The following is an 11828-nucleotide window of genomic DNA, read 5'->3' on the forward strand; positions in this document are numbered from 1 at the left end:
ATTATAAATAGTTCTAGATGACTAAATATAATAAAAGCATCTGAGGACATATAATGGGAGAGAGCAGGCTATCTTATTCTTAAGAAAAATAAAAGTCTGAGTGCATGTATTATTTACCATATACTAGGGTTGAGCAATATTAGAAAAAAACTGACACTGCAATTTTTTTTCTAACCCTACAATGTACGTATATTGCGATATGAAAAAACATGAGCAGAGCAGTTTGACAATGTCTTTAATGACTGGAGCGGGAGTTTGAAGATGAACAGTTGTGTCACTGCCTACCAACAGTTTGATAATATATTTATGGCAGCTTTTAGATTTATATCATTAATTTATTATAAAATATTATTAAAATATATAAACATATGTTCACATTAACCTATCTTGTGCACAAGTTCAGTAAAAGTTGGCAGGGACCGGTGGGTCAGCAGGCTTACCCTGGTTATGGTTTATTGGTTTAGTCCCTAGATAACATTGATTTTACTTGCCTCCTACAATACAGGACCTGCAGTGTGACTATTGCGTACACGTACATTGCAATGTCAATGCTCATATTTATTGTGCAGATCGACTCTATACACTCAAACTGAAGACAAACTGCACTATGTGTATAGCTGAACCACATCATGTTAAAATTTATGATGAAAGTTTGGTGTCTTTTAAAGTTTCTTTATCTTTACTTTAGTGGATGAATAAAAACAGTAAGAAAAGAAATCCAGTAATTAAAATAATACTTACAGGTATTCCTCGAGGTCCTTGCAGGCCTTGAAGACCTGGCTCTCCCTGGTACAAAAAAAAAAAAAATCAAAATCAAAAACTAAACTTGACACACATCTTTTTGTGGGGATTTTCTATGTGTGTTTAGTCGTATGATTCAGGAGGTATGACTTACTCGCAGGCCTGGTTTTCCATCTTTCCCATCTATTCCCTCAATGCCAGGGGGGCCCTTTTAAAAAATACAGATACCTCAAAGCTAGTTCAGAATATATAAAACTGTGATTATATGTGTTGCAAAAAGAAAAAAGATGGTGTCTGTACCATCAATCCTGGAGAACCAGGTGAGCCTGGGGGCCCGGTTGGTCCCTGGGAGCCTGATGGACCATCATTACCCTTTGGAAATTTAACAATGACTTTTAGTCCAACGTGTAATGATTGTAAGGGCAAACGCATTGGGAGCAGTTAAACGTGTAATCTGTACTGACCTTTTCACCCTTCAATCCAGGAGAACCTTCTCTTCCTGATTTTCCAGCTGGACCAGGGGGGCCCTAAAATTACACGTTTGAATATGTATTACATAGGTTAAAAACAAACAACCAAACAAAGACAAGTTGAAGATTTTACATACTGGTGGTCCTGGAAATCCTGGTTGTCCTTGGAAACCCTTGGATAAAAGAAAAAAAAACATTTAATTAAAGCTGACAGCTAAGAATTTTACTGCACTAATTTATATGTGTTACACAAACCTGTTCGCCTTTCTCACCAGCCGATCCTGCAGGTCCCGTGTCTCCTTTAATGCCCTGCAGACATGGAAGGTAAAGTTATTGCAGTTTGAAATTGCAAATGGTCTGACTCTAACTACTGCCAGGACAAATTTATGAGCAAGACGCTAACCGGTGGGCCAGCCTGTCCTTGATATCCAGGGGTACCAGGAGGACCCTATATAAAAAAAGAACATGTTAGTCTGCACTGTACAGCACAAGCTGCAGGTTGATTTAGCATGGGCGGCTTACCAATTCCCCTTTCTGACCAGAGCTTCCAGGGGTTCCGCGTTCACCCTTCAGCCCCTGACAAATACAAAAGCGCAGTAAATGGCTGTCGGCTTTCATGTCAGTGAAAGTTGTCAGGATGTCTTCAGTTCTTTAGCTCTTTTTTAATGAGGAGAAAACTCACATGCAGTCCAGGCGGTCCCATGCTTCCTGGATAACCAGGTGTCCCCGGAGGGCCCTGAGGGGGGAGATCACACGATTCATCAAACAGGGAAACCAATTATTTTCCTATATGTTATAATTTCTGTGAAACGAGTTGTCAAACACGCACCTGTTCACCCTTTAATCCTGGGAGGCCAGGCAACCCACGCTCACCCTGCTGACCCTGAGAACGATGGCAGAGGAGACGGATTGGAAAATGAGATAGAGAATAGGATGCATGCGTCTGCAATGTCATTTTCTCTGGTGTAAAATAAAAGTAAGATAACAAGTTAGGGCAAATAAACATAAAAAGCACAGACAGAAAATAATTTGCTTGTATGGGAATTATTTTTTGTCTCTACAAAAAAATGTTCATTTTTTATGAAAAAAGTCTCTACAAATGAATCTAATGTCCAGCTTTTTCAAAAAAAAAAAAAAAGAAAAGTAAGAAAACAAAAAATAAATAAATAAAAATTAAACAAACAATGAAGCATCAAATCATTAAAAAATAAGTCTATCTCCAAATTGTCACAAAAAATAAATGTAACTTTTCAACATGTCAACAACATGAAAGCATGGATCCATCCTGCCTTGTATCAACGGTTCAGGCTGGTGGTGGTGGTGTCATGGTGTGGGGAATCTTTTCTTGGCACTCTTTGGGCCCCTTGGTACCAATTGAGCATCGTTGCAACGCCACAGCCTACCTGAGTATTGTTGCTGACCATGTCCATCCCTTTATGACCACAATGTACCCAACATCTGATGGCTACTTTCAGCAGGATAATGCGCCATGTCATAAAGCTGGAATCATCTCAGACTGGTTTCTTGAACATGACAATGAGTTCACTGTACTCAAATGGCCTCCACAGTCACCAGATCTCAATCCAATAGAGCATCTTTGGGATGTGGTGGAACGGGAGATTCGCATCATGGATGTGCAGCCAACAAATCTGCGGCAACTGTGTGATGCCATCATGTCAATATGGACCAAAATCTCTGAGGAATGCTTCCAGCACCTTGTTGAATCTATGCCACGAAGAACTGAGGCAGTTCTGAAGGCAAAAGTGGGTCCAACCCATTACTAGCGTGGTGTACCTAATAAAGTGGCCGTGAGTGTATATTCCAATAAACACCTCATCCATGGATTCAGCCAATAGAAAAACCTCTTTCACAGAATACTTGCTGAAAAAAAGAGAGTGGAGGTCACAGTGGAAGCATCCCTTTATGCTACAAAATCTATTTCAGTTTCAGATCCAGGAACACACATTCTACTTGAAGCCAGTTCACTCTATTTCTGGCATCTCCAATTTCATTCATTCATTTTAGTAATTACAATGTATATTTTGTTTTATTTTTCAGTTAAAAACATAAATGAATAAAGCACTGCATTCAACAACTTATCCCTCTGTCCTCTGCAGAACATAAAAGTGAACTGAAGAGAACAAGAGGAGGAGGCAGACAGGAAAAAGTAAATTTTAACAAGAAAACCCCTCCAGCCGAACTGCACTCAGGGTGTACAGCCATTTGCCTCAACTGGGAGGGAGGGAAGCAACACAGAGAAACACAAGCAGATTGTTTCCACATCTCAAGAACAGCTCCAAAAATATAAAAAAAGGAGATGGAAACCTTGTGGGAATTGCCTGGTTCTTGTAAAGTCAGTGGTCTTGTAAACATTTTAGCTGGAAAAACTAAACTAACACAACAACAACGGAAGAATACGAATTTGAATAATTTTACATTTCACTGTGAATACAGGTTTTATGTTAAAAGCACTAAAAATATTTTACAACTTAAATAAATAAATAAATAAATAAATAAATAAATAAATAAATTTTAATTGCACATTTTCTCACAATAATCACCATTGAGACCTGTTAAAATAAGGAATGCGCCCAGGATGGGGATACGGGGGGAACGTTCTTATTTTGCATTCCCATGCAACATGTTGTGTGTTCCCTTGCAAAAGTTATCCATATCACAGCCACAAATTAAGTTAAATATGATATGTAGCTATTTTAACTCTGTGCAGCCACACACTACCACTGTCTATCTCCCTAAATTGTGGTGACACATCCAGTTTTGATAATTAGATATTTCAAAATGAAAGTCTCATTCAATGCAATCAATACAAAATACATTGAACTTTTGCACGGGAAGGCAAAAAAAACGTATTTCTTTTCTTTTCTTTTCTTTTTTGTAAATTGCAATTTTTGCCTTATACTCACAATATTTGTAACATCTTGACTCACCAAGAAAAGTGCTCAAAACTTACCGGTGAACCAGATGAACCCCCAGGACCTGGGAAACCAGGAGGTCCCTGTGAACAGAAAGTTCATAATATTGTCAAACACCTAGGACAAGCACAACACACTAAAAAACACACACACACACAAAAAAAAAAAAAAAAAAAMACAGACGTGYCCAAAAACGCTTTTTTTTTCCCTTTCACTGACTACTGCACTGGCCATCACAGTAAAGAGCTTTTATATTCTGTGTGATAGAAGTAAAGAGATTTGCTTCCTGCAAAAGTTTCTACTTGACCAGAAGGGGGCTCTGTGAACCCATGGGAGATGGCAGGCACACACTCCTGTTGAATCAAGTCCCTTCAAATCTAAACTCCGAGACAAAAAAACCCCAGCGATGCTGTTCTACAGTTTATTCTTTTCCCTCACAGTAGTTCTCCCAAACCGATGCACTGATAGCACAGCACACTGCAGAGGAATATCTTAAAGTGGTGAGTTGGTAAAACCTAGCAGGAATTTTAAAGTGAGCACTGGAGACACGTGCAGTAAACAAAGACTTGTGCACAGTATTTTTCAAGTGTTGTGAAATGTGTCTTTAAAAAATGTAACAAGAAAAATGCTCAGATTTATTGTGTTTTTAAATAAGCATCTGAAACATCTTAACTATTTACGCGACAATTTTTTTGTTGTTGTTTTTAATCCCTCAGTTGAAATCAAAACTCACCATAATTCCAGGTGATCCAGGTTGGCCTCGTTCTCCTGGTGCACCCTAAAATAAAGAAAAAACACAGAAAAGTAAATCTTGCTTTTTCGAGCCTTGTTGGATATCTGAGCTATGCACAACCTAGAACCATACAGGGTCCCCTTTGAATCCTGGTGATCCGGGCGTTCCTGGAACTCCAGGTGCTCCTGTGCAGGATCGATCACCCTGTGTGAGTAAAAAAAAAAAAAAAAAAAAGATATCGGGAGGCTTGCATTCATGTTTTGAATATGAATCTTGCATTTTGCAAAATAAAGAGGTTCCTTTAATCCGGAAGTCAGCTTTTTGTTACTCACTTATTAAAAGGAGGTGACCCAACTGTTTTAACTAACTACAGGCCAATATCAAATTTGTGTGTTTTGTCAAAGATGCTTGAATATCTTGTTTGCGATCAACTAAAATAATTTTTATATTCGAATGAACTTCTCTCAAAACTGCAATCAGGCTTTAGAAGAAAGCACGGCACCACCACTGCAGCCACAAAAGTGATAAATGATATAATTGTTGCTCTTGATCAAAAGCAGTTCTGTGCATCTCTTTTTATTGATCTGTCAAAAACCTTTGACACTGTGGACCACGCTGTCTTAAATACATACTTTTTTTTTTGGGAATGTCAGATCATGTGGTTTCCCTGTTGTCAAATTATTTAAGTAGCATGACTCAGTGTAACAAATATGATGGTTTGTGTTCTTATTTTATGAATTACACAAGGGGGTGCCACAGGGTTCAATCTTGGGTCCCCTCCTGTTCATTACGTACATTAACGAATTAGGACAAAATGTGTCAGATGTTAAAATGCATTTTTATGCCGATGATACAATTATTTACTGTTTTGGATCGACTGTTGTTAAAGCTGTAGAATCTCTGCAGAGAGATTTTGATGTTGTCCAGCACACACTCCTGCAGCTAAAGATGGTACTCAATGCTGATAAGACTAAACTAATGCTATTTGCAAACAACAAAAAGGTGCCTCTGATGATCCACACAGTGTCCACTTTTGAAGGAAATATTATAGCGATGGTTCACACATACAAATATTGTGGGTTCTTGATTGATGGCTCCCTCAGTTTTTAGCCCCACATCCAAAATCTTTTGAAGAAACTTAAACTAAACTGGGCTTTTTTTCAAAGTAAAATACATTTTTCTTTTACGGTTAATAAAGCGGCTTGTCACAGCGGCATTTTTATCCATTTTAGATTATGGAGACTTGTTATATATGAATGCTTCAGCATAATATCTTAAAAAATTGATGCTGTCTATCATGCTTCCTTAAGGTTTGTTACTAACTGTAAAGCCTTGACTCATCATTGTGATCTACTCATGTAGGATGGTCTTTGTTGTCCACCAGGAGGCTGGGACATTGGTACTCTTTTATTTATAAGGCTTTTCTTTGGCTGCAACCATCTTACATTTGTGATCTAATCACACGAACAAACAATGATTCACACTCCTTGCGTTCAAATGATTATTTCTTGCTCTCTGTCCCATTTCTCTGTACAGAATTGGGGAAAAGGGCCTTTGTTTTCTCTGCCCCATCTACATGGAACATGTTGCAAAACGTCTGGAAGTTAACTGAACTGATCCCACTGAGCACCTTTAAGTCCAAATTGAGGCCATTAGAGATTACTTCCTTAAATTGTGATTCATTTTAATAGTGATTGCTTGTATTGTGTTTTAATTGTGTAACTCTATGTAAATGTATATTTTTTGCTGCCTCTTGGCCAGGACTCCATTGAAAAAGACATTTTTAATCTCAATGGGACTTTCCTGGTTAACTGAAGGAAATAAATAAATAATTTCTTACACAATGTGCACTAACCATCGCCTGTGTCGCCTGTTCTCTCTGCAGCCTCTCCAGACACTAAATGCAGACGAGAAGTCGTTAGAGGAATGCATAATGATCACAATATAATGGATCACATCAAGCCATGCATACTCAAATGTAATGCAAACCATGGGTTTCACATTCATCTAAGTAGAACAGCGATACTACTTAGTAACCATGTGTATTTTTAAGATTAGAGAATCATGCATGTCGAACTAAAAATGTGTTAACAAGAAACTCCAAATTTCCCCTCAGATTCTCACCCTGTCACAGTTGTCCAAAACAGTTGAACCAGGCTTGCCCTGGTCTCCTTTTTCCCCCTTGGCACCAGACATGCCCGGTACCCCTGGCGACCCCTGGGAACAGTCCCCTTTACATTCCTCCTGAGTTAAACACAGAAACACTCATACATATATATGTTTAAACATATATATATTTATACATGCATGCTACTTAACACCACATGCCATATACTTTCACTGTATTTTGCATGGCAGAAAAAAAATATATATTTTCTGAGTAAATGCACCAATAAAATGAGCTTAGCTTACTTCTTTTTGTGTTTCGTCTTGAGGGTACTGTCCAGTATAGTACTGTAAAAAATAATAAAAAAAATGCTATAAACACTTAATAAGACTATATGGTACTTACATAATACACAGAAACACTTGTTATTAACCATGCCATTTCCACATTTAAAACACCATAAAGTTATCTTGGATTTTAGGACAGAGAAAGTCTAGTCTATTTCAAATATAGGGGTTTGCATCTGGATATTAACAAAACAAGCAACAAAACATATATCTTATTTTTAGCATTTTATAAAAAAGTGTAATTTAGGTTCAAGTAATTCAAAAACACAACAGATTCCATTCTTCAAGGCCAAAACGGAAACTGTCTGAAAAAGAAGTGTGTCAAATTTAATAGTTCGTAAAACTTTTTTTTTTTTTGCAGTAATAACGTGAAATAACTGTTTTCTGTCTTGCATTGATGAGAAAGAAATTTTAGCCCACTCTTTTTTTACATGGTTGATTGAGTTCATCAACATTTGTAGGTGTTTGTTTCTATACTGTGCTCTTCTAATGTTATCGACTGCATTTTAATCAGGGTGAGGTCCGAACTTTTCCTCGGCCAAGGCAACACCTTGCGTCTTTTCGTTTTCAGTTATTCCGTTGTAGATTTGCTGCTGTGGTTGTGGTCATTTTCCTGTTATGTGACAGAGTTTCAGCCTAGCCTTTAATGCCAGCTAACCTTGCATTAGACTACAGAACACTTTGGTTAGCAAGATGTTCATAGCTGACTCAATGAAAGCAAGGTGCCAGGCTACTGTGGCTCTAATATAAACATAAACCAATCCTACACCATTGGGCCTGACAGTTCATTTCAGGTGTCTGTGCTGATTTTTTTTGTGATTGGTGATCACCACATGGTGATGTGCATCAGGCAGACCAGAGAACTGCTAAATTTCCAGCATTCAAAGTGGTGTTCACTTGCTGGTAAACAATTAAGGCCTCCACATCCAAACTGCTGAAATCGGTTCTCATTGTTATAATTGCATGAGAAAAAATGTGTTATTTTGTTTGAAGCTTTGAGTCTGCCCCTTCATGTCACAACCTGCTGTGTTTGCACTACTTTCCTTTGTAAATCCTATTTTTTTTAAACACACATTCCCCATTTTGTATTTTTTTTTATAAATAATGACATGATGGAGTTAGGTATGTTTTTTGTGCACTTGAGGTTGGATTTAAAGAATTTTAGTACCTGATGAAAACAAGATTCAGCTAATTATGTCCTGTATAAAAACCTATAACTGAAATGAGGTGATTTTATTTTCCTAGTACTGCATTGTTCTTTTCTTAGCAAAAACATTGCATAAAAGTTCTACCATTGAAAATATGACAGTCACATTGTAAAATGGGTAATTTATTCTTTTCATGGTTTAGTTTAATTTGCTAATTTATTCTGACAAACCCTTAATGAAGTTTAGACGTATTTTAAGTTTGGTGCATGCTTTGTTAATGCTCTTTTTTATCTCAAAGCAAGAATAATGCAGTCATGTGGAAAAACTGGTAAAATGAAGTTTGTTGAATGTGTCTCTAGCACACGCACATACAGACATTCAGCCTTCACACAGACACAGAAACACACAAATCTTTTGACTGATGTTTTGCTTCCCTAATGTAAATTTGGCTGTGATTTCCCACATTTGCAATCAGATTGACACCCACCTGGTTTTCAAAATTGCTCAAGTCAAAGCTGCCAAAATAGCATATTGTTAAAATTAGCACGCAGTGTTCATCTGCGGTAACAGGCTTTTCTCACTGCAGCTCTGTGGATCTGAATTACCAAGCAGAGGCTCCACTTTCCGATACCATCGCCTGTTTGTCTACCTGATAGCAGATGATCTTGTGCTTATCTAACTCTGCTGCAATTTTCTCAATTTGTATGGCAACTTCCTGTCCAAATGCCATTTTACACAACTACAGAAATTACATGGGGTGATCTTCATTTCATCTAAAAAAAAAACCTGTTTCTTCAGAATAGCTGGTGCAAAGTACTGTACCATTTCCAAAGTGTGTGTGCATTTGTGAGGGTTTCAGCAGATGGTTAAAGAAACGGGGAAAATCTGGAGACACTCTTAACTAGAAGACATCTCCAGTGCTATCTTGCCATAATTAATTTCTCAAAATTGAGATTTTTTTTAACCAAAAACAGGACAGACACTTGTTCTCGCTGACCCTGGACAACAGGTAAGATGTCTTTTAGAGACTGAACACCAATTGCACACAAAGATATAACGTTAACAATAATGGTTTTGATCGTCAACAAGCATCCATCCATTTTCACCAACTACATTTTCTTTCTGGGAGTCACTGGTGCCTATGTCCAGCAGTCACTGTGCAAGAGGCAGGACAGACACTAAACAGAGTCCATCAAAGGGCCACATACAGACAAATGAGAAAAAAAAAAACATGTACACTCTCATTTGCTCCTAGGGACAATTTAAAGTAACCAATCGCCTTAACATACATGTTTTTGGTCTGTGGGAGGAAACCAGAAAAAAACCCAGCCGTGCACGGAGAGATCATGCAAACCACCTAAAAAGGTCCCAGGCTGGAATGCAATCCTGCAACCTTCTCACTGAGAAGCAACAGCACTACCACCATGCCGCTTTGTAAGCATGTATTTAACAAAAAAATAAGCTCCCATTTTTTTCTTCTCACAATGAGTGCATCAATTACAGCTCAAATGTATTTTTATAGATCTTTAGAACTTATTAAAAAAGTCAATCACCCAAAATAATTGGTCCAATTGGTAAGCAGGTGTATGCCTATGCATAGACGTTGTTATTGGTGATTTAATTTACAAGAATATGGTATGTCTAGAACGGGCTCCAGCAGACATAAGTAATGACATCAAGAGTGGAGCAGTTGTTATTGTCCCTTCTTGTCGCAACCCGCTAGGATAATTTTTCACTTCCCTCTACAATAAAAATCATTGTGTGGTTGATCAGATGTTCGTGGGCATGTTTGTTAATGCTGAAAGTGGTTGGACACTGCATTTTCTTTCAATACTCACTTCCAAGATCCAACACGTATAAAGATAGTCAAACAACCCAAAACTCATGGATAGATAGAGTACAGATTTTGTGTGTTAAGGAGTATGCCAAACACTACAAAATGAGTGTGTGAAACAACCAAGTGATTGCACAACGATTTTTCTGCTTTGGATTGAGTGTACTGGACCCTTAAATCATTTGATTAGCAGATGTGTTCATGCTATGTTCCTTTAGAAAGATAGTCAAATGGCCAAAAACTCATGGAGCTAAAACAGACGTGCACAGAGGGATGTGTCTAACATTTTTGCTAAGTTTTGTGGAGCTTTAACCTCAACAGTTTTGTGGACAACATGTATGAAAGGCATGTACAAAAATGAATGCTGAACAACCACGTGATGCTCGGCTTCGGATCGAGTACACTTGGCCATTAAAAATGCAATGCCTGTATGGATCTGTTCTGTGCTACATTGTCAATGTCCAGGCCTGAGGGGTACTGCAGTATGCTGCCCACTCCATTTTCCATATGATCTGATACTCTTGCAATACAATCACAAGACCTTTCAGTGCACGCACTTGCATGTGGGTGTTTATCTGATTTTTTTTGTTTATATTTATTTATTTGTGAGTGATTGTACCATTTCTAAAAAGGCAACATGTCCCAGTTTTCAGTTTGTGAACTGCACAGTAAAATCCATTCAAACACAAAATTCACACCATCTATTCTAAACAAGAACTGCTCACTTTGCACACCCAAGTATTGCAAAAGAAAGGCAGTTTCTTATTGGACAAGTGAGACATTTTCCTCTGAGAAAGTCTGTCAATAGCACCTGGCTTGTTATCAAAGCAATTACTGACCCATTTGACATTGTTCAAACTCTAGATATTACCTAGTTAGGCCATTGTATGCTGCACACTGTTGGCTGCTATGTGAGTTAGAACAAGGCATTGTGCATTGGACTTGCTCCAAGAAAAGTTCTCTGTATGCTACTATATGATCCTCTGACTCACTAACTTCTTGATTTCTGAAAGAATTGTGTTGTATTTTAAACACAAACCTATTTGTGAGCATCCTAAAAGAAACAAAAAAAAAAAACATCTAAATTGGAAAATGCTCATATGATAGAGTATCTTTACTCTTGCACATGACTGCATTGAAGATCTGGGGTTAAGCAACAACTGGAACAATTTCTGGAACATTTTTTTCCCCTTTTCCACTTAATGCATCAAGGCACACCATATTTGTATGCACGTTACAGCTGGGTGTTCAGTCATTTCAACATCTATTGCTATACAGCAAAGAAACCCCATCTGCACAATGCTTCATAAACTTTCCAAAACACAAATCTCTATTTTCTCTCTAAAAAAATATATGTTGCATACTCTGTAAATGATAAATGAACAGTAGATTTCTTACTGGAAATCAGCATTGATGTTTTGACCACAGATGAGCAACTGACAGTCCGTGGGCCACATATGGCCTATGGGTGATTTCCGCCTGGCCCGCTAATGAGATCCCCCACCCCTTTAACCC

At 37.9% G+C, this 11828-nt stretch overlaps 1 protein-coding gene across 1 annotated transcript in view; it reads right to left on the reverse strand.

Annotated features, from left to right (window-relative positions):
* Positions 1 to 11828, reverse strand: part of col16a1 (collagen, type XVI, alpha 1) — a 111961-nt gene that overhangs the window by 14406 nt on the left and 85727 nt on the right. Inside the window, exons 43-58 of the mRNA XM_014019732.1 lie at positions 7290 to 7331; positions 7002 to 7121; positions 6718 to 6774; positions 5010 to 5081; positions 4878 to 4922; positions 4183 to 4227; positions 2041 to 2094; positions 1894 to 1947; positions 1734 to 1787; positions 1615 to 1659; positions 1467 to 1520; positions 1349 to 1384; positions 1206 to 1268; positions 1042 to 1113; positions 896 to 949; positions 742 to 786 (exon numbers count right to left, since the gene is read on the reverse strand). Coding sequence (XP_013875186.1) covers positions 742 to 786; positions 896 to 949; positions 1042 to 1113; positions 1206 to 1268; positions 1349 to 1384; positions 1467 to 1520; positions 1615 to 1659; positions 1734 to 1787; positions 1894 to 1947; positions 2041 to 2094; positions 4183 to 4227; positions 4878 to 4922; positions 5010 to 5081; positions 6718 to 6774; positions 7002 to 7121; positions 7290 to 7331 — 912 coding nt within the window. The remainder of the gene's footprint in view (positions 1 to 741; positions 787 to 895; positions 950 to 1041; positions 1114 to 1205; positions 1269 to 1348; positions 1385 to 1466; positions 1521 to 1614; positions 1660 to 1733; positions 1788 to 1893; positions 1948 to 2040; positions 2095 to 4182; positions 4228 to 4877; positions 4923 to 5009; positions 5082 to 6717; positions 6775 to 7001; positions 7122 to 7289; positions 7332 to 11828) is intronic.

This window comes from Austrofundulus limnaeus, unplaced genomic scaffold (assembly GCF_001266775.1).
Source record: "Austrofundulus limnaeus strain Quisiro unplaced genomic scaffold, Austrofundulus_limnaeus-1.0 Scaffold228, whole genome shotgun sequence".
Classification (NCBI taxonomy): Eukaryota; Metazoa; Chordata; class Actinopteri; order Cyprinodontiformes; family Rivulidae; genus Austrofundulus; species Austrofundulus limnaeus.